At 41.4% G+C, this 23,870-nt stretch overlaps 1 protein-coding gene across 1 annotated transcript; it reads left to right on the forward strand.

Annotated features, from left to right (window-relative positions):
* Window positions 1-6: 6 nt before the first annotated feature.
* Window positions 7-21,845, forward strand: NSL1 (NSL1 component of MIS12 kinetochore complex). Its single transcript, XM_083733799.1, has 7 exons — window positions 7-314; window positions 4,119-4,197; window positions 7,853-7,983; window positions 10,195-10,249; window positions 17,879-17,946; window positions 19,086-21,105; window positions 21,483-21,845. The coding sequence occupies exons 1-6, from the start codon at window positions 120-122 to the stop codon at window positions 19,359-19,361; spliced, it is 804 nt and encodes a 267-aa protein (XP_083589925.1). The 5' UTR covers window positions 7-119; the 3' UTR covers window positions 19,362-21,105; window positions 21,483-21,845.
* Window positions 21,846-23,870: the final 2,025 nt, after the last annotated feature.

Below are 23,870 nucleotides of genomic sequence, written 5' to 3' on the forward strand. Positions count from 1 at the left end.
GCGCGCGCACAGCCAACCCGCCTTTCAATACGGCTCGGCTTAACACTGCTTCCGGGTGAGGGAGATAAAAAAAACCAACGAACGGTTTCTCCGAGAGAGCGGGAAAAAGGCAGGCCGAGATGGAGGAGGCGCCGCCGCCGGCGGCTGCTGCTGCTGCTGCTGCTGCTTCCCCTCGGGACTGCCGGGTGCGGTGCTGCTCGCGGCGCCAGACGGCCGAGTTGCTGGGGTACTGCCAGCCTTTCGTGCGGAAGCTCGGGGAGGGCCAGCCGGTGGAGGCCGAGAGCTTGGAGCAGGCCGTGGGGGAAGCGATCTGGGTAAGGGCGGCCGAGCTGAAGGGGGCGGCTGGGAAGGGGGAGGCCCACACGACCCCCCTCAACAACCGCAGCTTTTTGGGTTTCGGGCAGCGCGGGTTGTCCAGTTTCTAAGGCGTGTCGGCTCCAAAATCATTTATCTCCATTGCATAATAGCTGTCAAGGTTTCGCTTTTTTTAAGGGAAATTCCCTTATTCCAAATAGGATTCCTCGCAAGAAAAGGGAAAAGTTGACAGCTATGGCAAATTGCATGTCACTGAATTGCTTGTGGAGCCTTGCTCTGTGGTGCTAAGATGTTTGGTGCAATGATTTCTTTTTTTAAAAAACTAACTTTTCCATATATAATAAAGTATTATTATTATTATTGTTTATTCTGCCTTTTTGTCCTGATAGGGGGTCAAGGCGGCTTTAAGATAAAAGAGAAACAGATCGTTGCAATACAAACATCACAGCTCTAGCTGTTTCCTTAAATATAATTTTAAATGCATTAAACCACAACAGCAGCTAGCCTTGTCATTTTTTGCAATAGGAACAGGGGAAGTGTATTGGCTGCTTAAAATTAGAACCATGACTTAGATGCATGTTAAAGGCTCCAATCCAATAAGTCTCTCCAGATGTTTCCTCTGAGGCAGTGCTGTTTTCCTAGAAAAAGAGGTACTGGCACTCGCAATGAATGTCTCCCTTTTTCTCCTATAATGGCAATGGTGCCCACCTGAGAGGTGCCGGAACTGAGTTCCAGTGAGTTCTGGCTGAAAGAAAAGCCCTGGTCTGAGGATGTTGTCTTGATTTCTTGTTTCTCAATCTCGTAAGGGGATGAATGGATTCCAGGTGTAAAAGTATAGAGGATTCATCTTGACTCTGGCAAGACCATACCTGCGAGTACCAGGAATTTATTGACAGGCCTGCTACAGAACACCAGCATTTAGCAATTTCTAAATGAGCAGCCACCAACAAAAACGTTATCTCCTGATGAGTTACATGTTGATTTGACTCACCCATTACTCCTAACAAGACTAACAAAGGAGTTGGGTTTATCTTTGTATTTGCAATAATTCCTGACTAGGTTCTTGTATCTTTAATATGGCATTACAGGTTTTTTGCTTCTTCTTTTTTAAAGAATCTATTTATTTGTTTTTGGTTCATTTCCCCACACTTTTCTGTAAAGTCAGCCAAAGATATAGATAGGGAGGGAAGTAGATACTGTAAGTGTATATATATTTAAATACATAATTTTGACAATAAACAAGCAGTAGTACTGAAACAATATGAAGATGGATGAAACTGGAAAACATACAGAAAATGCTTGTTTGAATAACAAGGTTCTCAAGAAAGGGAGCCCATCAGACCACCCCAGGGAGGATATTCCACAGGTAGGGTGCTGCAACTGAGAAGGGACTGAGGTGCTGTCCTTGGTACCTGTCAAATAGATTTCCAGGGCAAACAGGTCAGAGACCAGGACTTTTGCTGCTGATCATAAGGCGCTTGGAGGCTTATATGGATGAAGGTGGCCTGTTAAGGTTAACCCAATATATAACATTAATTCTGGAAATGAATGAAGTTATAATTCAATGGCTGAAGTTTCATGAGTCCTTTCAGTGCTAGGAAAAACAGCCCCTGTAAATTTTCATGGTTCCAGGATCTGGTTAAAATAGTGATATTATAGATGGCTATTGTATAATTCTATTAAAAATTGCTTTTTCTAAATGTTTAAAGTTGTTCACATACAGCATATTACAGTGAAAGTATTCATGTTTATTTGGAAGTCCAATTGTGTTAAATGAGGCTTTTTCTAAATCTTTAAAGTTGTTCACATACAGCGTATTACAGTGAAATAATACATGTTTATTGGGAAGTCCAATTGTGTTAAATGAGGCTTAACCCTGGCTTAGTAGGTTACTTTAGGAGTGCAGCCTTTGTGATTCTTGCAGCAAACGTATTGACTAGGCCAGTACTATCGCCATATTACAGGGTTGTATTATTTCTCTTCAGAGTGAACTGAAGTATGTTATACTGTAGTCTTAAAAAAAAGTTTAAAATAGAATGTTAAACCATAAATGATGCAGACTACCTTGTGCCTTAAAAATAGAGCTGAACATTACCTTTACATGGAGATGAGGACCATTCCTGCCTTGGCATCCTTGTTTTTGTAACCTGAGAAAGGCAGGAAAAGCATAAGCTTATTTAGCTTTTTTTGTGGGGAGGGGAAGTATTTGGCCTGGTGGTTAAAAATTGCCTAGGCATTGTATAGGTGCTGAGTCTCAGGCTGGTGAAGTAACAGTAGCATGATTTGCATGTACTGTAACTTTATACCAGTGTAAAATAAACTATGGTTTAATTTGAAAAAGCAGTGGACTGGTCCCCCTCCCCATATATAGACCACACATATAGCACACACAGTCTCACACATACACACTTTCACACGTACAAACATACACATCTCTCTCTCTCTCTCTCTTTCTCACACACACACACACACACACACACAGAGAGAGAGAGAGAGAGAGAGAGAGAGAGAGAGAGCGCACTGTGTCTTTTCACAGCTGGGAGAAATACTGCTTTTTGCTTTTCACTGAATCTTTTGTGAAGATTAAAAGGAAGTGTTTTCTACCCCCCCCCCCCATCTAGCTTCAGCTTTAAACAAACAACAGTTTACCAAGTTTGGATGTAACAATCCAAATGTTTCTTCAGCTGAAATAGTCACATATTTTTTCTGTGTTTACTTCTGTCTCCACTTCTCTCTGCTGTTTCCCCTAATATTTTCCCCTTACCAACATAAAGGCACTGTTTGCATGTTTTTTGGCTCCAAAATGTTTTGGGTCATTCTTCTGAGTCTGCATGAATTGGTTGTAAAAAGGATGTGAAATATATTCTCTGTTCAGGCTTATCTGTTTATGAAGGCCTTTTCCTATGGTACGGTTGGTCTATTATTGGGGGGGGGGCCTCTATGACAGACACCCTCACTTAGGATGGGTACTGGATAACATGCCTGCTATTTATGTGTGTGTTTTTGGTTAAATCCCTCTCTGTAGTCCCACAGCAGGAACTTTGATTTAACTGTTTGATTTAACTGTTTGTGGAAGCATGCTTGTGAAGGGACTCTGTGACCAGAGTCCTTGCCCAGAAGAACTAAGAAAGAATGAGGCACGTTAAAAACAAAACAGGTAGTTTATTTGTCTACACATAAAGAGGTTATAGCTTAGTGGTTACTTTTGCAAGGCACAATACTTTGTTTCAAATAGACACTCTCAACAGAGATGGTTAATAAATATCTGAACACTTTCATCCTGTAACTGGGTAGAGAAATTCTTTCTAGAATGGTTATTGTTTTACACTATCCATAAAACACTTCCTGCTTTTCCTATAGTCCAAACCTTCCCCTCAGGTAGATCTTTGTGTGCCCACAGATAATCTTTGTCTGTTTCCACTGATAGATAAAACCTAAGTCTACTCAAATAACCAGAGATTCCTTCTGCCCACCAAAACAGAAAGTCCCTAACCTGAAACCCAGGTCCCTGTCCCTTTCGGACTGTTAAGTGTAAGCATCTATTCCACACACTCTCTCCTGAGTGGCTGAACTACCAGCCATCTCCCACTGGTTGTTGGATCACCAGGAGGCAGACCCAAGGTCTGTCCATCACAGCCTCTGTCATCAGAGTGATGTGAGCCAGCTTTTCTCCATAGCTGGCTACTTTATGCTACACAGAAGTAGAAAAAAAGATGACAGTATGAAGTAGTTTATTGAGTGTTATATTGCATCAGTAGAATAATTAACATTTTTAAGAGTTCTGATGTATACATTTTCTACAGAACTTCGAAACAGCTGTACAAGAGAATATTACTGTTAACGGACTCCTATGGCAGGAGTCATCAGATGATCCTCAAAATGGTATGTGAACTTCTGAATATATTTTTCTTATTTCTGTGCTGACTTATTTATGTTTTAGTCTTCTGCCTATGAACCCCAACAAATGTGTGAACAGAGGGCATCTGCAGGTGCCTTTTAATATATCAGTCCCCTGGCAGATAGACATTTTGTTGTGGCAACCGCAACCCCAGGTTTAAGGTGCCATTTGGCACCTAGTTTAAATATCTTGAGTTTCTAACAATGGTTGGGAACCATATTTTTAGGAGAGCCGAAAGGATATGTGTCAGGGTTTCAGGGACAGAGAGCGAGGGGGAGGGGTCCCAGGGTGACGAGGAAGAGGACGACGATGACCCGAGGTTGTCAGTGAGTCCGTCAAGTGAATCCGAGGATTCCCAAAAGGGAGCCCCCCTGGTCAGGCCAAGGGGCAGTAGAGAGGGAAGCAGTCAGAAGCAGGGGAACGAAGAGGGAATCCCCAGTGGGGGTTGGAGATCGGGACCGGCCTCTCCGTCGGAACGGAGTGAAGGGGGTGGAGTTACCAGTGTGTCAGAAAGAGCAGAACAGGGAGCAGAGAGGGGAAGGAGTTCGGAGCAGAACATCCTGCCGGAAGGGAAGGAGTGTAGTACCGAGAGTAGCGTAACGGTCGAAAGGAAGGTCAGAGGCAACGTACGCGCGCCAAGTTCAAATGTGGAGGCGCGCGGAAATGAGGAGAGCCCTGAGGAGGAGCCTGGTCCCAAAGCACGAAGGAGGGGGGAGCAGGCGTCAGAAGACTCAGCCTCTGGGGAGTCCCGAAGGGAGGGAGCACAGGGGGGCAGGAAGACCCTGCGGAAAAGGAAGGAGAGGAAAAGGTGGAGCAGTACAAGCCTCTTAAGCTGGTGCAGGGGCGGGACTGACTCAGAGGGGACTTCAAACATCTAAGGGTAAAAGATGCTGAGCCACGGAGCTTGGATGTAACGACAACAATGTTCTTCAATAAAACCTTTTGTATATAACTTGGACTGGATTTTGGTCTCTTGTGAGCTGGGACCTCGGGTGGCTCTGACAATATGTATAAGCTGCCACACTTCAAAAATAACTTTTTATAATTTTTAAGTGTACCTGAACATCTGCAGGGAAGTTGCATTAATTTTTTGTGTGCAATTGATGAATCTTTTGATATTCTTTTATCACCAATTGTACAATACAATGTTAATAAGAAGAAGAAGAAGAAGAAGAAGAAGAAGAAGAAGAAGTTTGTGTTTTTTAAAAATATTGTTAGGTTTTGTTATTACTATATTTGGACTATTTGTAGAACTAAAAAAAACCCCCCAAACTTCATTTTCCCAGGATATTATTTTTTTGGTGTTACTATGTTTGTCCAGCAGGGGATGCTCAAAATACATCCTTGGCAGTAGCAGTACCTCTATTTAAGAGGGATAGCCAAGTTAGTCTTTTGCAGGAAAATCAACAAAAAATCTGGTGGCATCTAAAAGACGAACAAGCTTATTGTGCCACACGTTTGTGAACTAGAGGAAGTAGATTCTGGCTTATATAATAAAAAATGCTTTTTGTGTTTTATGCATCTTCCTTACCTAGAAGCTGGTCTGTTAGCCATTTCTTTAGGCAGTAATTTTGCAAATAATTTTAATTTTTGAGTAAATCTTCTAAATTAGATGCCTGGTTTTTAGAATGGAAGTACGGCTAAAGGTTTGCTGTCTTAATTTAATCACTCATTGCTATGAATCTGCTACCACCTGTTGGGAACAAGAAATACCTTTGGCTAAAAACTTTGCTGTCACTAGGGTGTGTGTGTGTGTGTGTGTGTGTGTGTGTGTGTGTAATGCAACTTACTTTGATGGCATCTCCCTTTTGAAGCTGTTGTTTTCTAGTCAGGTGAGGTAGATAGCCTTCTGTTCCAGTTCTCTCACCACCCCAATTAGCAGTTACAGCATTTTGGTAGTTGTGAACTCCAACTTTAATTGTACCTAAAGTTGCCCAGTTCAACAACTTGGCGTATCCATCTTCTCTGATCCTTCTCCGCTTTATACTCTGCTGATCAGATCAAACCTAGAGTACTTTTTCTAGTTCTGGGTACCACAGTTTCAAGGAGGGCCTTGACCATTTGGAGTGTTCTCAGCGGAAGGCAAGCAAGATGGTGAAGGATCTGGAAACCAAACCAAATCCCTATGAGGAGCAGTTGAAATGATTCATTATGTTTAGCCTGAAGAGGAGAAGATAAAGGGTTGCAGAGGAGACACGCATGACAGCAGTCTTTCAAACATTTGACAAGTTGTCATACAGAAGGCTATGCTCTGCCTCCACAGATGGAGGTAGTAATGATTCTGAATACCAGTTGCTGAAAGCAGCAGGAGAGGAGGGTGTCCTTGTGTTCAGGTCCAGCTTGTGTGCTTACCACAGGCATCTGGTGAGCCAGTGTGAGAATAGCATGCTGGACTCAATGGACCATTGGCCTAATCCAGCAGGCTCTTTTGATGGAGCAGAATTGCATCTTTGCTCCAAGGCACAGGACTAGAACCAATGGGTGGAAATTTTAGGGAAGCAGATTTCTGCTGCACATTAGTAGAACCTTTCTCAGAGTAGTTCAACAGTGTTCAACAGTGGAACAGGCCACCTTGAGAGGTGATGGACTATCCTACTCTGGAGGTATCTGACCTGAGGCTAAAGAGCCAACTGTCAGGGATGCCTCCTGCATTGAGCAAGTAGTTGGACGGTTAACCTGCATCCCTTCCAACTCTATGATTCATAGTTCCACATATCCCTGATCAAGATGGAGTCAAGTACAGTGGTACCTTGGTTTACGAACTTAATCCGTTCCGGAAGTCCATTCTTAAACCAAAGCATTCTTAAACCAAGGCGTGCTTTCCCATAGCAACATGGGACTCAATTTACAAATGGAACACACTCAACATACTCTGTTTCCAAGGCAAAGTTCACAAACCAAAACACCTACTGTCAGGGAACTGACATCGGAGCGAGAGGCGGAGGCAAGGCTCCCGAGCGATGCAGGAGAGGGGACCAGCAGGGGGGAAGGAATTCAGTGCAACACCAGTAGAGAAGGGAGGGAGATGGAGGATTCGGAGAGGGGTCTCCAAGACTCTTCGCCCAAGACTAGTGGAGAGAGCACGGGCACGCCTCTGCCCACTCCTTCCTTGCGCAGAAGAGTCCCGCGCAGGGAGAGTAGGCGGAGACTTGGTGTCAAACAGCTTCTTTGCTGGAAGAGGTTCAAAAAACGCCCACTGACGGATTCTGCAAGTGACTGAACGGCCACGGAGTGAGGGCTGTCAGCCGAGGCATGGTTAGCCAGGCAATCTAGCCGAAAGTAACGGCAACTTACGCACAAGTAACCCCTTATAACCATTACACCTACTTCCAGGTTTGCTGCGTTCTTAATCCAAGTTGTTCATAAACTAAGCTGTCCTTAAACCAAGGTACCACTGTATAATACATCTTTCAATTTTTAGTTCTTACCTGGTAACTGAAGATATCCTTGTGTGTTTCTCAGGGAATGGGGTGGGGTGATACCTTAGCCATGCATTTCTCAAAGCTCCTTGGGGGATCTTTAAGACCACTGGGCTTGGAAGAGGAAACATTTTTTTCAGAGATATTGCAAACAAGACTTTCACATAGAATGTCCAAATAATTTTACATACCGTATATTCATATCTGTCTTGTGAATTAGATACGGATATCAAACTCCTTGAAGATCAGCTTGATGAGTTAATAGTGGAGGTGGCATCCAAACGCAATCAGTATCCCAGAAAAATTCAAGTGCATGTGGTCCAAGCACTTAAAAGAAAGCAAGAGTTATTGGTGAGTATCCTTAATTCTTAGTTCACTTGATTCATTTCAAAAGAAGAATGTTGTTCATCTGTTGCTTATGAGTAGGCCAGCAGATACTTTTGAATGTTAGGAAGAAAATGTAAATTCTAGCTTTTAGACTACATGAATTCCTCTCCCTTAATTTCGCTGTACTCCAATTAGGGAGATCATGTTAACAATTGCTGTGAGGATTGATGAAGTTTGTGCTGAGTGCACACTTGCCCTACAAATGTATTTTAGAATAATACCTTTAAAACTGGTTTTTCAATGCAAGGGTTTTTTTGTACGACCAGAATATATTAAATGTTTCTTGGGGGAAAATGTTCTACTGATATTAAATGTGAAGATATGGTTTAGCATGTCCAGGATATGGTTGCAATTAATTTCTCTTTCTCTTCATCTTCTTGGGGCACATCAGTCCTTCTATCCTGAGTCTAATTTTTAAAAGTGCAAAGTGTATAAACATTAGTTCCAACTTTGCCATTGAGTGCTGAGTCGAATCCTTAAATTGAAGGTATTGATGAGTTATAAACTATCACAGTATCTGATTCTGCTCCTTGCACCCATCCTGCAGGTTTTCCACAGGTGAGCATATTTGGCTAAATGTTGCTCTTAAGAATGTATTTAGTGAAATGCCATCAAATTTAAGTTTACCAGATGGACATAATAATGAATAGATAGTTCCTAGCTGCACTGTGTCTTCTGTTCCTTACTGTTTCCCTGCTGCAACTATTTTAACCTCTCAGATGCCAGCTGTGTGCAAGCTACTTTTCAGTAAAGAAAAGCTTTCCCCGTTTCCACTCTGTATTTTTTATTTTATTTTATCAGCACGTGTTGAAAGCTCAGATTCTGTGTGCCTCTTACACCAGGCTCTAATCATACTGCTATACTGTGAGCACAAACAGTGTGCATGAGATAGTGCACAATTGTGTCGTCAAATCTTGGTGACAAAGAAGTGATCTGTGGGGCAGAAAAGATGCCTGCACTGGTTTTCTGATTTTTACTTTTATTTTAAGAGAGAAGGAGGTGACATACAGTAAAGCTATCAGTGGTTACTAGTTATGATGTTCACCTTCCACTGTTGGAGGCAGAATGCCGCTGAATGAATACCACTTGCCAAGAAACACAAGTGGGGAAAGTGACCGTGCTCTTAGGTCTTGCTTATGGGCTTCCATCTGGCATCTGATTGGCCACTGTGAGAAAAGGATGCTGGACTATAAGGACTGTTGGCCTAATTTAGCAGGCTGCTCTTACATTCACTTACAGATAGGTAGCCGTGTTGGTCTGCCATAGTCAAAACAAAATAAAAAAATTCCTTCCAGTAGCACCTTAAAGACCAACTAAGTTAGTTCTAGGTATGAGCTTTCGTGTGCATGCACACTTCTTCAGATACACTGAAACAGAAGTCACCAGACCCTTCTATATAGTGAGAAGGTGGGGAGGGGTAATACTGTTTCAGTGTATCTGTTTCAGTGTATCTGAAGACGTGTGCATGCACACGAAAGCTCATACCTAGAACTAACTTAGTTGGTCTTTAAGGTGCTACTGGAAGGAATTTTTTTATTTTGTTTTTACATTCACTTAGTTTTTTGTGCCACTTCCTAAGCCTAGCAGCAGAGGGCAGTGTTTGGTCATTCTTCTAAATTGCATTAGAATTTGAGAATGCAATTGTTTGATAGTTCAGGTTAAAATTTCAAGTGTATTATCATGGCAGTACAGTGGTACCGTGGGTTGCATACGCTTCAGGTTACATACGCTTCAGGTTACAGACTCCACTAACCCAGAAATAGTACCTCGGGTTAAGAACTTTGCTTCAGGATGAGAACAGAAATCGTGCTACGGTGGCAGCGGGAGGCCCCATTAGCTAAAGTGGTGCTTCAGGTTAAGAACAGTTTCAGGTTAAGAACGGACCTCTGGAACGAATTAAGTACGTAACCAGAGGTACCACTGTATTTAGGCAGTCTAGATAAATGAGGAAAATGGAACTGCTTTTGGTACTTCTTTGTACTGGAACAAGAATGCTGGATGCTGTTGGATAATCCTACTGTATGCCTATCAGAATGAATTCACTTCTCCATTTTCCATACAAAAAGAATCAGACACTCTCAGTTGTGAATGATGTCCTGTTGTAAGCTTAATAAAACTCAAAGCAAGCCAAATACTTAGCAATGGAGGTTTTAAATAATATATTTGTTCATACAGGGTTGCTATCGACCTCTTGCGAATCATCAAGAGATAAAAGCAGAACCTTCTCAAGGTAATGGTTTGAAATGATGAAATTATCGTTTAATGCTAGCCTGAAAATGTCACCATTGCAAAAATAAAAATAAAATGCTGCACTTTTTCATATTCTCGACAGTTACAATTTAAAACACTTACTGCTCTCTGTTCACTCTTTTCCAGATAGCCATGTTAATCTATTGCTTAAAAAACAGTGCAAATAGCACATTTATTAAGGCATAAGCTTCATGGACTAGAGTCCATATCATTGGATGCAAGAAGTGTTATCCTAAATTGGTAGGCATATATACACACAGTTGTAGGGGTTTATTTTTTTCTCTCTATCTGTGTGTGTGTGTGTACCTGCCAGTTTAGCTGTTACACCTGACTTGGACTCTAGTCCATGAAGCTAACGCCATAATAAATACGTTAAGTCACTGAAGCCTCTTGTTTATTCTCTGTGGGCAGTAGTGGCTTTGTTTAAATATTTTAATTTATTTAAATGTTTGGGAAACCATCTCTTTGTGGTTTTTACTGTGCTAAGCTCCTTAGAGGCTGTGGTAATTGTTGTTAGTGTTACAATAATATTTATTTATATCCCGCCTTTTTCCTTGACAGGGACGCAAGGCGGCTTATAGCTAAAATAGAAACAGCTAAAAACCTAGATAAAAAGCAATCATTAAAAAACAATTAAACATTAATATATATATATATATTCTATATATATGTAGTGTATGTGTGTGTATCTGTGTGTGTGTAGATAGATGGATGGATGGATATGGATACATAGATATATGACATACAGATCATTACAATAAAAACATCATAGCACCAGCCCTTTCTGGACACCAACTCTGAATTGTGCCAAGAAACACACTGGTATCCAGTGGAGCAATTGTAAAACAAGCCCCAGTCAGCAATTTGGCTGCAGCTCTTCAAGCCATTGACATTTCGGAGCTTTTTGACTACTGTTCCAGTGCAGTCATTCTGCCCCTTTTTTCTAGCCCATGTTCTGTTCTTCAGAGGCACGGCTTTTCATTTCAAAACTCTTCAAGTAGGGCACTAAACAGGAACGCAGGCTAGGAGCATAGCAGTCTCTGCCTTATGCCAGGCCAAATTCTTTGTCCACTTACTTGGTCCACTTATTGACAGCAACTGTCCAGAATCTTTGGCAGAGGTCTTTCCCATCCCCTGCTACTTGTTCTGGGATTCTCAGCATTGAGTCTGGGATGTGCGGACATTGCATGCAAAGCATTGTGGTACCACGTCTTCTTGGTTAGTAGATTGTGTGTGAATTCTGGTTAGTAGATGGTGTAAATTCTGACACCCCAGCAGGTGATTATCATTAACACTTTGTTAAACACGCCCTTAATTTAGACCAGGGGTTCTCAAACTTTTTTCTCTGGCCAGAGAATAAAAAATTGCTCGCCCCACACCAATTATTTTTATTGATAAGAAAAGCATTGGAAAACAAAAGGAAACAACTCCTAGCAATGCTTGATTTGTAGCATAGAACACAACTACTTTATAACATGATCATGGGGCATCCAGAAAGTATAGGACAATGCAGCTAAATAAGAACATGAATCATTCCCAATATATAATTATAAACAAGCTTATTACAGATGTACCTTAAGTATGTACACAAACTCCATGCTTGAGCTGTATTTTTTCGGGTAATCTCATTTAGATTAGGTCTAATTTGAGGCAAACTCACTCTCATCTCCTCATCAACACAAAGAAGCCTTTCTCTTTTCTGATCTTTCATATTTGTCAGATTTGAAAATCCCTGTTCACAAAATTAAGTCGTGGAGAACTGTATAAGAATAGCCAATGCTGTTGAATAAAGGCATGGATACTGCTTCTGGTTGTGTATGCATACTACACTGAAATGTTTAAATGTATCTTTGATTGTCCTTGAATCTTCTCGCCACCCTTGCCATCCTCTGCCCTTTGAGAACCTCTGATTTAGACAAATATAAAGTCCCTCCCCCCCATAAAATTTGGGTTGAGTTCTGGTGACATTTTTTCTGGCTTAGAGGAGCTGCTGCTTCCTGTGCAGCAAAGGATCCCCACCCCCACCCCCATATCTGGCTTTGGGTGCATTTGTGCTAGCAAGTTGCACATGTTTCCAGAAGTTGCGTACAAACTGCATTAATCCTGTGGACTCACTGGGTGACTTGAGGCAAGACTCTTTGTCTCTCACCAGTAAAAAGTCAATATTAATTATTTAATGAGTATAAAATAATTTAGGATGAGTATTTAGAAGAATTGTGAATAACTTTCAAAATGAAAAGAACTATAAATATGTTTTAGTAACAAGCTTGAGTCCTTTTTTGCATATCACAGACAGTGCCCAGCAGTGAGTGCTTCTTAACTTTATATCTTAGCAGAGCAGAAATACAAATTACTAACAAAAAATATCGTACAGAATTATGCACTGTGTTCAAAGTGTTTATTTGCATAGTTTCTGGGATGTTCATGCATCCCTGTTTAGTAACTGGTGGCCAGAAACCAAAGATATTTAGATTACTCACTACCTCTCATTTCCTTTTTTCATTTCCCTGTGCTTTGAAAGCCATGAACGTATTTCTGTTACTAAATATCAAGCACCTTTAGTATACTGTCAAGTAACAATCTCTCCAGCGTATCATATCATATAGGAACTGTTGGGCTGGATCAGTTCAGATGATGCAGTTCTCTGTGTTCAAAAGAGGCCAGGCGGATGCCTCTGAGAGGTTCGCAACCTTTAGTTGTTTGTAATAAACTTGTACTCCAGTTTCTAGCCAAGATAGACAGGTACTTCAGTCTCTGCAGTGATGGGCAAGAATGTCCAGCACCCAACTGTTTAACAATAGTAGCAACAAAATGATCCCTTGAACACGCTGCTGCTACCCTACGTTATATATTGCTAAAATGAAGAAAGCTTGAGATAACAAGGAGTGGATTTCTGTCTGGAAGCAGTGGAAGATTTATTCAGTTCTGGTACTGACAACAAATTGTTTTGCTCTACATTATTCAATCTTGCTCCAGCTTCAAGTATGTGGATCTTGGGTTGCTAGAAAAATACCTAGTAGATCTTGTAATCCTGAAGTCTGCCCACTGCTGCTCTAGCTTGCTGCAGCTCCTGTTATTAGTGGTCCCACTTTTCAGATTGAAAACTGAGGAGAAGAAGGAATATTTTTTTATTTAATTTAATTTACATACTGCCCTATACCTGGAGGTCTCAGGGCGGTTCACAGAATAAAATCAAAATATAAAACCACAAAATACATAATCAAAATAAAAACAACAACCCAATACCCCCCCCGAAAAAACCCACATTTTAAAAGGCATAGGATGTCAATCAAATCAACCAAAGGCCTGGTTAAAAAGGAATGTTTTTGCCTGGCACCTAAAGGTGTATAAGTTCACTCAAGCGGCTCGTGGGTGAGCTGGAGTTTGTAACGTACAACATGCCTTGAGGAGTACAGGAGTAGCTTATTGAGGAGCAGGAGGGACAGAGAAAAATAATGGAGATAGAGGCAGGGGTAAATGGATGAAGAATGGGTGTATGTTTCAGATGAAGGGTTTGAAGGTGGTACGAGTAGTGGTGTCATGCAGGTGTTCAATAAGACAGCTGAAGCTGAAGACAGCTGAAGCTGAAGAGAAAAGGTATGAAGATCATTGGCAGGATTGTAAAGAGATAAACAACTACCTGATATCTGAAGGCAGCCATGTTTGGGGAAGTTTTCAATGTGTGACATTTTAATGTATTTTTAATCTTTGTTGGAAGCCACCCCATAAATTATGGGGTGCAAAAACCATGCAATCTTGGCCCGCCTGCCCAATTCACAGAAGACTATCAGAAGATGTGAGCTGACCTAATAGGGCACTCCAACTCTGTGGCAACCTCCCAGACACATGGAGCCAGTCCGTCAAACTCCAGTAACTGTTGCTGTTTTCTGGCTCAGAACTTGTGGGGGAATTGTGGCACACTTGCCCACAAGGTAACTACGTTGTATTGTCCTATCAAGGCTCCTTATTGGAAAACCATTGTACCTTTGAGCAAGGGATCACAGGCGAACGCTCCTTAGGGTGGCTTTTATTCCCACATAGATTTTCTTTTTTAAATAATATTTATTAAGTTTTCCATTTTAATAATCCAATAAAAACGACATTAAAACATTCCAAGTTACAGTACAATCAAGAAAGCCAAATATAAATGTCAAATTATATATCTTTGGGTGACTTCCAATGCTCTGAATTTCACGAAGTGCTGATCATCTAATATCACATTGCATTTCTTAGTTAGTCAATAAACCATTCCGATGTTAATCCTTCATTTAATTTAAGTCCCACATAGATTATGTCCTGTCTGCCTTCTCCACTGCTAGTAGACTGCAGACTGTCTTTATAAGTTTGCTACTCCTAGTATTCTTTCTTGAGTGAAGTGTTACCTTTGTGTCAATTCTTTGTGTGTTAGCACTTTTAATATATGGGAAAGTACTCAAGGAGTCATTTCTAGCTAATTTCATTTTCTTTTTATTATTACAACAATATCAACTCTTTTTTAATGCTTTTAATGTAATCATCACATTTCTTATAATTTCTTATTTCTTCCTAAGTTTGACCCAACAGTGAAAGTTCTTGTTTTGCAGCAGGTGGGATTTCCACTTCTTTGTTTCTGGCTTAGCTTTTTTTCACTTGCTAGGTTTCTGTTGACAGGAAAGCATATAGTTGCAACTTCACAAAGTGAAAACTAGGGCTGAGCTGGAACTTCTTGCATGCTTTTGCTTTTGCTGAGGTCAGCTGAGCGAGCTGTGCAGTCCCCCAGCTAGCTGGGAAACTGCCAAATCGTTTGGGGAGTCTTGAGGCATGAACATTTTTTGTTCATGGATTCAGAGAAATGGCCCACCCTGTTGAAAGGGCAAGATTCAGCACAATAATGCACCAAACCCACAAAACGCAGCTGAGGGCCTTTAAGAAAAGAGCCCGTTGCAATTATGGCAATCGTCTTGATTTCTGTTGAACAGGGCAGCTGTTATCCAAAAAAACAGCAAGCGCCCAGGCTTACATTTGCCTGCAAAGAAAACTGCAAAGGTTTGCCTTCTCAAGGGGGTTGTGCAAAATCCATTTGTCTACCAGTTGACAATGCAAATGTTGTTGCTTAGTGTCCTGGGCTGCAGCCGATGGCTGTATTTCGGGGGTTGTTTTGTGATGCTTGCCCCTTCTCTTTACCACAATCTCTGCCACTTGAGGATGCCTCCCCCAGCATTTGCTCACAGAACTGCTCTCGCAAGTTACTCTGCGAATTGGGAAAGGGTATTCATGAGTCAGAGCTGATTCACATTTTGTGCTGCAAACGTGTTTGCAGCATTAACAACGTTAAGTGCAAAGTGTGCATTTGTAAACACTCAGCGGACATGTGCTGAGGAACCTCTGTAGATCAGAGTTCCCAGCACCTGTTCACCTCAAGCTTACAAACATGCGTCTGTGCTTTAGGAGGCTTCCTGATGCAAACACACTTTCCACATAAAAGGCAAGCTGATCCAATATTGCAAATGGGGCAATCTGATTTGCATAAATTGCATTGCTAGTAGAAATAAGTCTCTTAGCCTTGGTTCATATCTTTAGGAACCAATACCTATTTCCCCAGGGTCCTGATTGCATGACTTCTCTCTGCCTGAGTGAAATCATGTGAGGGGCCTTTTGCAAGAATTGTATTTGCCTTGTTCATACGGTAATTTAACCTGCACAGTAGTAACAGGCCACTTCACAGGGGAATTTGAAATGGTGCTTGGATTGAATGCTCTCTGGGGCACAAGTTATTTTATGCATTACTCAGTTTTCTCCTATGTACATGTTTTGAGTTTAGGTCCTCTTTGCCTGTTATGTGTTGTACATGTAGTAATTACGCACTTATAAATGATCTCTGGTACGCTGGTGGCGCTGTGGGTTAAACCACAGAGCCTAGAGGGCTTGCCAGTCAGAAGGTCGGCGGTTCGAATCCCCGTGACAGGGTGAGCTCCCATTGCTCGGTCCCTGCTCCTGCCAACCTAATAGTTCGAAAGCATGTCAAAGTGCAAGTAGATAAATAGGTACCGCTCCGGTGGGAAGGTAAATGGCGGTTCCGTGCACTGCTCTGGTTCGCCAGAAGCGGCTTAGTCATGCTGGCCACATGACCTGTACGCCGGCTCCCTCGGCCAATAAAGCGAGATGAGCACCACAACCCCAGAGAAAGCCACGACTGGACCTAATGGTCAGGGATCCCTTTACCTTTACCTTTACCTTTAAATGATCTCTAGTAATGAAGAAAAACCACAACCATAATTGTGAAGCAGTCTTTACAATTCTGTTCCATCGCAGGTAGACATTTAGTGGAACTCAATTAACATTTCCCCCTTTTCAGTTTTAAAAGCTTCAAATAAATAAATAAATAAATAAATAAATATTATTATTATTATTATTATTATTATTATTATTATTATTATTATTATTATTATTTATACCAAGCCCTCCCCGGCCAGGACCGGGCTCAGGAAGGCTAACATCAAAACACACAATACATTAAAAACACAAAAATCAAACAATTGATTAAAATACAGCTTAAAATCAAATTAAGATCAGAATGGCAACCCACGAATTATAACTATAGGGGTTGGGAACATTAAGTGTGCACCAGGCCCCAACTCTTCCCATCTGTGTTATTTGTGTGAGTCTTAGCTATTTGTGCTGATCTTATATGAGCTGGTGGGAAGAGTTAGGGTTGTACTAGATAAATAAAGGTTATACTAGAGCTGGATTAAGCAGCTTTGTGTTTATGGCAAAGAAAGTATTATTTCAGGCAGGAAGTAAGCAACCTAGATTTATAACATGACAGTTTAATATCACAGGCTTGACTCAGAGAATCTTTTCAGAGGGTTTTCAGATAGTAAGCAAGCAAGCAAACAAACCTAAACTTGTTATTATGCCTAATCTTGTAAACAAACCCACATAATTTACTAACCCATAAAAACTTGAATCAACCCACCTGTCCACATTGTACTTAGGCTAGTCATTTGTGATTTGTGACTGTGAGCAGTCTGTAATGTTTCCTGTCTGGTCAACTGGAAATGATAGTTACTTATCACAGATAGCCATGTACAAGCATGCTTTCATTTTTTTATATACAGTATATTTTATATCTTACATTTTAAGCCAGCTCTTTATCCAAGGAGCCCGGACTCTCTCTCTCTGTCCATTGTATCCTCACAGCAATCAGGCGAGATACTGTGACCAGCTAAAGGATACATAGTCAACTTCATGGCTCAACTCAAATCCCCCTGGTCTAGTACAACTCTCGAACTGCTATATCACATTGTTTCTTTACTTATGTGCTGAGTGAATAGGAGTTTGCTCAATTTCAAGAGATGCATCCTGTACATGTTCATGGATTTTTTCCCTCTTAAATTGTTCGGTAATCTGGCCAGTGTAGAAAGATCACTGCCGAAACCTATTCGGTACCATTCCTTCATGCTAAAAACTTTTGATGCTTTCTCAGTGAAATAAAGTATTTTAAAATGATGTGAAATAGTGGAGACTACCTGTAATAGTGCTCTTGTAATCCTTTTTTTTGTACTTTGTTGTGGGCAAATGAATTTTCTCTCCCTTTTATAGGATATGAAATCATTTTGTTTCTTTGCAGATTCTCGTATGGCCGACTTGAGGCTTTCAACAAAAACTGCATCCAGGGACATTGGAGAGTCATTTAAGGTAAGATCTGGAAGGGGAAGCAAGAGCTACACAATCAGCTAGGAGCATTTATACTTATTTTCAGATATTGCCATAGAACAGTGCTGAAGCAGAAAGCTAGGAAATAAGACTGACCTCTTTAATTATCATATACAAATCTGTCATTTTATTAGGTAAGGTAAGATTGTTCATTTGGACACAACTGAGCTAAGGTGGAAGTCTTCAAAATTCTCTGAGTTTCAGGGAGACTATTTTATTAATTTCCTGCAGTAGTTTCTAGTTCTCCAAAATGGCCCTGTTCTCCCTGCTGCATTTAGCATTTCAGCTAGACACTAAAGGTGTCTTAACTCCTTGGGATTTACTGTCCCCATGTTCATTGCTGGCCTGGTAAGTTTATGAGTGAGCTCATTTGCATGGTAATTATGTCCTCCTGTGTGTCCCCTCTATCATTAGTAAGCCACTAGTCCTATATTTTTACATGGGATAAATTAAAAAGTATGTTCTTTCAGCTTCAGTCTTCTAAATCTAAAATAATAATCATGTATGCTCTTATGTATTGGACATTCAGTATTGATAACAGATTGGATAACAAATAGAAACTAAATTAACTCCCTTCTGGCTTAGCTCTTTGCCACTAAACAGTAGGTGAAATGGAATTTGTAGGAGGCGAAATGGAATTTACATGTTTTGGGTTATATCCAACTAAGGTTTTTTCAAAGTAGACACATTGAAATTAAAAAGTCTAAATTAATAGATATCATTAATGTCATTGAGTCTACTTGGAATATGAATAACATTGGATACAAGCCCTTTGTCTTTAAACATTTGAATGTTTTGAGCAGAGTTTTATAGCAGGGCCTCTGTGCTCTTGTTCTTTAACCATGGTGTAGTGCAGTGTAGGAAATAAGATACATTATTAAGGCAATGGGGTCAAAGATAAAAGTAGGCAATCATTTTTGCAACTCTAGCAGATGTGAAATACCATTCTTTTGAGCCTTGCAAATGAATGCTGAAATTGTGAATCAGTATCAGTGAAGGTTTTGGTATCCATGGTGGGTGCGTTAATCTTTGAATCCGACTGTTGTTGAGTTTGCAGTACTGCAATTCATACTTGTTCCTTTTTCACTAACTTAAAACCTGTTCTGTTCTCCCCACCCCAGTCTCTGTCATCCCTTGTAGAAAAAGCAGAGGGTTTCTCAAAAGCATTGTCTATGCAACCAACTTTGGGATTATGCAAACTCCATCAAGAAATCTGTTCTGGCTCAGAAGTGAAAAAGGCGGATAACATTGAAGTCAAAGATCTTTTGTCGCAAGTGGAAGTCACACCCCCAGAAAGTGGTACCAACAATTCCATTCTACTGAAAAAAAAGAGACGATCTTATTCCCCACAGAAACACTACCCACTTCGAGCAGGGGTAATTAATCTTGATACATGAAAACAGTTTTGTGGGGGACTACTGTGTAGCCTCCCCTGCCCCCGAATCTGTCAACATAAACATAGACTGGTTCGCAAAAGCATCAATATTGATGTCGCCTGGAATCCATATCACCAAACCGATCTTAACTGGAAGTTTTGTTGTTGGGTCCTCTCATATAGCTCTGAATACTTCGCTGGACCATTTCTTACTAATTTTGAGCATTGTTCTTTGAAACCTGAGGCTGCTATACTTTTGCTGTATTATAGCAGACTGATCCAGCTACAACGTCTTGAGCTGCTTACAACTTCCGAATGGTCAGGGATCTCCAGGGCGTACGAGCAGGAAGCTGTGCTCTAGTAAAGCTCAGTTCAAGCAGAAGACTCCATGCCACGGGGAGCAAAGAAGAAAGCTAAAAAAACAAAACCCTGCTTCAAACGTCCAAGTCTTTTGACATAGAAGGGCTGGTGGATCACAGCAACAGTTTGCAATTGTGTGTCAGTATTGCTTCAGCATATAGTTTATTTGCACAGGTTTGTTGCGAACATCAGGAGATAGGTGCAGGCAGAACTGGATGTTTGGTTGCAGAATCCGTCTCCACTAAACATCTAGGAAGTGATGGAGGAAGGATCCAATTTGGAGGTTGGCAGGAGTGTTCAAGCCATTCCACACTTGCGTCTTCTCCTCTGCATTCCCTTTCCCAACTGCTTTTCTCCAGTTACAGAACTAATGCATTGAGGATTCCTGCTGGGCAAAGGTTATGTAGGGGACGAATAGCAAGTGAGGAAACAACTAAGGATCTGTTGCATGCCCACCATTTCTTCCTTCCAAAACTGTTTAAATGGCAACGCAGGTACCAAAACATAGGTCTGCCACCAGATGTGTTGTTTTGTCCTGAAAAGTAACCCGGAATATATGCAACATTTGGAATTGTAAGGGAATTCTTGGCTTGCATGTATTGTGACATCTTGAGACAGTGTTCATTATGGTGTGTATATACGTCTGGCGTTAACCTTCTTATGGTCTCTTGAGTACTGCCCTCATCTGTACCTCAAGCGTACAAGGTTTAGGATTACTAATCCATCTAGTAGATTGAAAGTGTTTAAATCACAGTATAAATCTAGAATTCTCATAAATTAATATTGAGCCATGCTGCTTTTCTGTCAAACTTGCCAGTACATCTATGTTTGCCGTTCTCACAAAAAGTGGAAGAGATGGCCCCTTTTAGGGTCTCTTTAAAACACAGTGCCTGATCATAGATGGTGCTTGCTTGATGGGCAGTTTGACTGCTGATCTCCCAAAGCCAGAGGGGAATGTACCTTTGAGTTGCATCTGCCTGCTGAAAGGAGTGGAGTGAGCTGAAACAGAATTGTTTGTTCTGAACCTGGCAGCGTATATTCAAGGAGAGCTGTAAAAAAGCTATTTTGAATTTGGGGGTACAGGACTTGTATGCATGCTTGCTTTGCCACAGAATGCTTGGTCAGTGTGTACATTAGTAAATGCATTACTACACTTACTTAGCTTCCCCCGCCTGTGAAATTCCCACCATTTCGGAAACAATATATGTACAGTTTAAAACAAGACTACATTGGTGAGGCTTATTTATGAAGTACCTAAATCAATGTTATTATCAGGTATTGTTTTCTTTTTTCCTAGTTGAAATTTACTGAGAATTACATTTTTTTCTGAAAATGGGGGGGAAATGCTTGCCTCAATGTTAATTATTGTGGGGTGAACCCATCTAAATCATATTTGGAGTAGACTCATTAAAATCAAGGGACGCAGGTGGCGCTGTGGGTTAAAGCCTCAGCACCTAGGACTTGCCGATCGAAAGGTCGGCGGTTCGAATCCCTGTGGCGGGGTGCGCTCCCGCTGCTCGGTCCCAGCGCCTGCCAACCTAGCAGTTCGAAAGCACCTCCGGGTGCAAGTAGATAAATAGGGACTGCTTACCAGCGGGAAGGTAAACGGCGTTTCCGTGTGCGGCTCTGGCTCGCCAGAGCAGCGATGTCACGCTGGCCACGTGACCCGGAAGTGTCTCCGGACAGCGCTGGCCCCTGGCCTCTTAAGTGAGATGGGCGCACAACCCCAGAGTCTGGCAAGACTGGCCCGTACGGGCAGGGGTACCTTTACCTTTACCTTTACATTAAAATCAATGGATTTAAGCTAATCATGTTTATTTCAATGGGTTTACTCTAAATATGACCTAGGTGGAGTCCATCCTGTTTCTTTAAAAAAATATTCATTAAACAGTCTGGCCAAAATACTAGGAGTGGTATCTGAATGGTTGGTAGTCATTAGACATGCCCATTAATGTCAATAGGTCTCCTCTTAAGTATGTCTAACATACTTAACATCACCCTAGAAACATATTTAACTCTGCTCTTGAAATTCTATTTTTAAAGATTGTGCTTGTGGAATAGGCCTTGCACAGTGAACATGTACCCTTGCCTTGTCTCCTTTATAAAATGTATATTTGTATATAAAATACATTTTTTGTACACCACATTCATCAAAATGAGATTTCTGGATTTTTGGCTTGCTTTACCAGTTTTTTTGCAAAGCAGTTGTGAGTCATGTTTTCAAAACAGTTGCAGTTCAAGTTCATCTGAAATGCTATATGCAGTAGGACTTGGTGCTACTTTTTTGCATAAAGAAATTGTCATTATAAATTAGGAAACGGATAGTCAGGATCCAAACAACTGCAAACTAGTTATGCATATACAAGGTGGCTGGCTTGAGTTTCTCTTCCCTCAATACCACATGGAAAATCTCTTGAAGTGGAGCTCTGTCTAAAACATTTTTAGAGAATAGGGGTTTGCTGATCAAAGCTAAAATTACCAAGCATCCCTTAAAGTAGATATTAAAAACCCAGTCATGTTTAAAATCAGCCCATTATGAAGTTTTACATTTTACATTTGGATGAGCGTTTAAAACATACTTTCAGTACCAACCAGTCCTCTCATTACACAGATAAGAGTAGTAATTTCCCTCCTTGTAGTAATTTCTCTTGTTCATAATTTTATTAATAATACATTGTTTTTTGTGGTTTGCGTGGGACCTGTATTTGGTAATCTAGGTGCTTTTCTTTGTTCTTGTCTTTCTGCAATTAGGAGAAATAATTACTTATTCTGATTCTGTTTTCAAAATGCCTAAAACAAAACAACTTGGAGTCCAATATAGTTGTGTGCCCATTCATTTTGAAAACAAGCAGTATGACTTGTCAGTTATTTCTGACATAATGGAGATGCTTTTCATCTGTGCATAAAATTAGTACTACTGTATAACCTGAACAGTTCCAACTCATGATACCATCTGCACAGCACAAGACTTTTGGTTTCTCTTCCCTCTAGCCCGGGGGCAGCAAACTTTTTCAGCGGTCCATTGTCCCTCAGACCTTGTGGGGGGCCGGACTATTTTTGGGGGGGGGTAAAGCGAATTCCTAAGGTAAAGGTAAAGGTACCCCTGCCCGTACGGGCCAGTCTTGACATACTCTGGGGTTGTGCGCCCATCTCACTTAAGAGGCCAGGGGCCAGCGCTGTCCGGAGACACTTCCGGGTCACGTGGCCAGTGTGACAAAGCTGCATCTGGCGAGCCAGAGCTGCACACGGAAACGCCGTTTACCTTCCCGCTGGTAAGCGGTCCCTATTTATCTACTTGCACCCGGAGGTGCTTTCGAACTGCTAGGTTGGCAGGCGCTGGGACCGAGCAGCGGGAGCGCACCCCGCCGCAGGGATTTGAACCGCCGACCTTTCGATCGGCAAGTCCTAGGCGCTGAGGCTTTAACCCACAGCGCCACCTGTGAAGCGAATTCCTAGGTCCCACAAATAACCCAGAGATGCATTTTAAATAAAAGCACACATTCTACTCATGTAAAAACACCAGGCAGGCCCCACAAGTAACCCAGAGATGTATTTTAAATAAAAAGGACACATTCTATTCATGTAAAACTACGCTGATTCCTGGACCGTCTGCAGGCCAGATTGAGAAGACGATTGGGCCAGATCTGGCCCCTGGGCCTTAGTTTGCCTACCCATGCTCTAGCCCACTGCAAGTATTCAAAATCAGCTCTAAAGGGTCCCCCCAGAACAGATGTGGGATATGTGAGGGGCTATAGAGGAGAGAAAGGAGAAGCCCTATTCCACAAGCAGACACTCACTTGGATTAATCTTAGATCTCAGCTGTAGTCTCTATAGGTGTCAAATGCCATTGAGAATAATTGTACTAATAATATCGAGTTCCTTTCAAGTGTCAGCACAGTGAACAATAATTGGTTGAATTACAGGTAGGTTTTCCAGCGAGAAACAACCTACATGTAGGTTGTTTCCAGTACAGTACATGGAGACAATCAGAAACACCCCCACCTCAGTGTATCCATTTCTCCAAAACAAACTAATGGAAACCTCCACAATGCTTAAACATGTTCAGGCAGTCCAGTGCTATTTTTCTAGAAAAACAGGTGGCAGAACTCACCATGAACACCTTCCTTGTTCTCTTAGAATGGCAATGGTTCCTGTGAGTTCCCTCTGGGGA

The sequence above is a fragment of the Podarcis gaigeae genome, assembly GCF_964106915.1.
Source record: "Podarcis gaigeae genome assembly, chromosome: 3".
Lineage (NCBI taxonomy): Eukaryota > Metazoa > Chordata > Lepidosauria > Squamata > Lacertidae > Podarcis > Podarcis gaigeae.

What these genes read in the sequence shown, in the direction of transcription:
- NSL1 (XM_083733799.1), top strand. Translation starts at nt 120, where the DNA reads ATGGAGGAGGCGCCGCCGCCGGCGGCTGCTGCTGCTGCTGCTGCTGCT. An exon ending in AAAGAAAGCAAGAGTTATTG is followed by an intron (nt 7,984 to 10,194) that starts GTGAGTATCCTT and finishes TTGTTCATACAG; the next exon opens with GGTTGCTATCGACCTCTTGC. An exon ending in AAAAGCAGAACCTTCTCAAG is followed by an intron (nt 10,250 to 17,878) that starts GTAATGGTTTGA and finishes GTTTCTTTGCAG; the next exon opens with ATTCTCGTATGGCCGACTTG.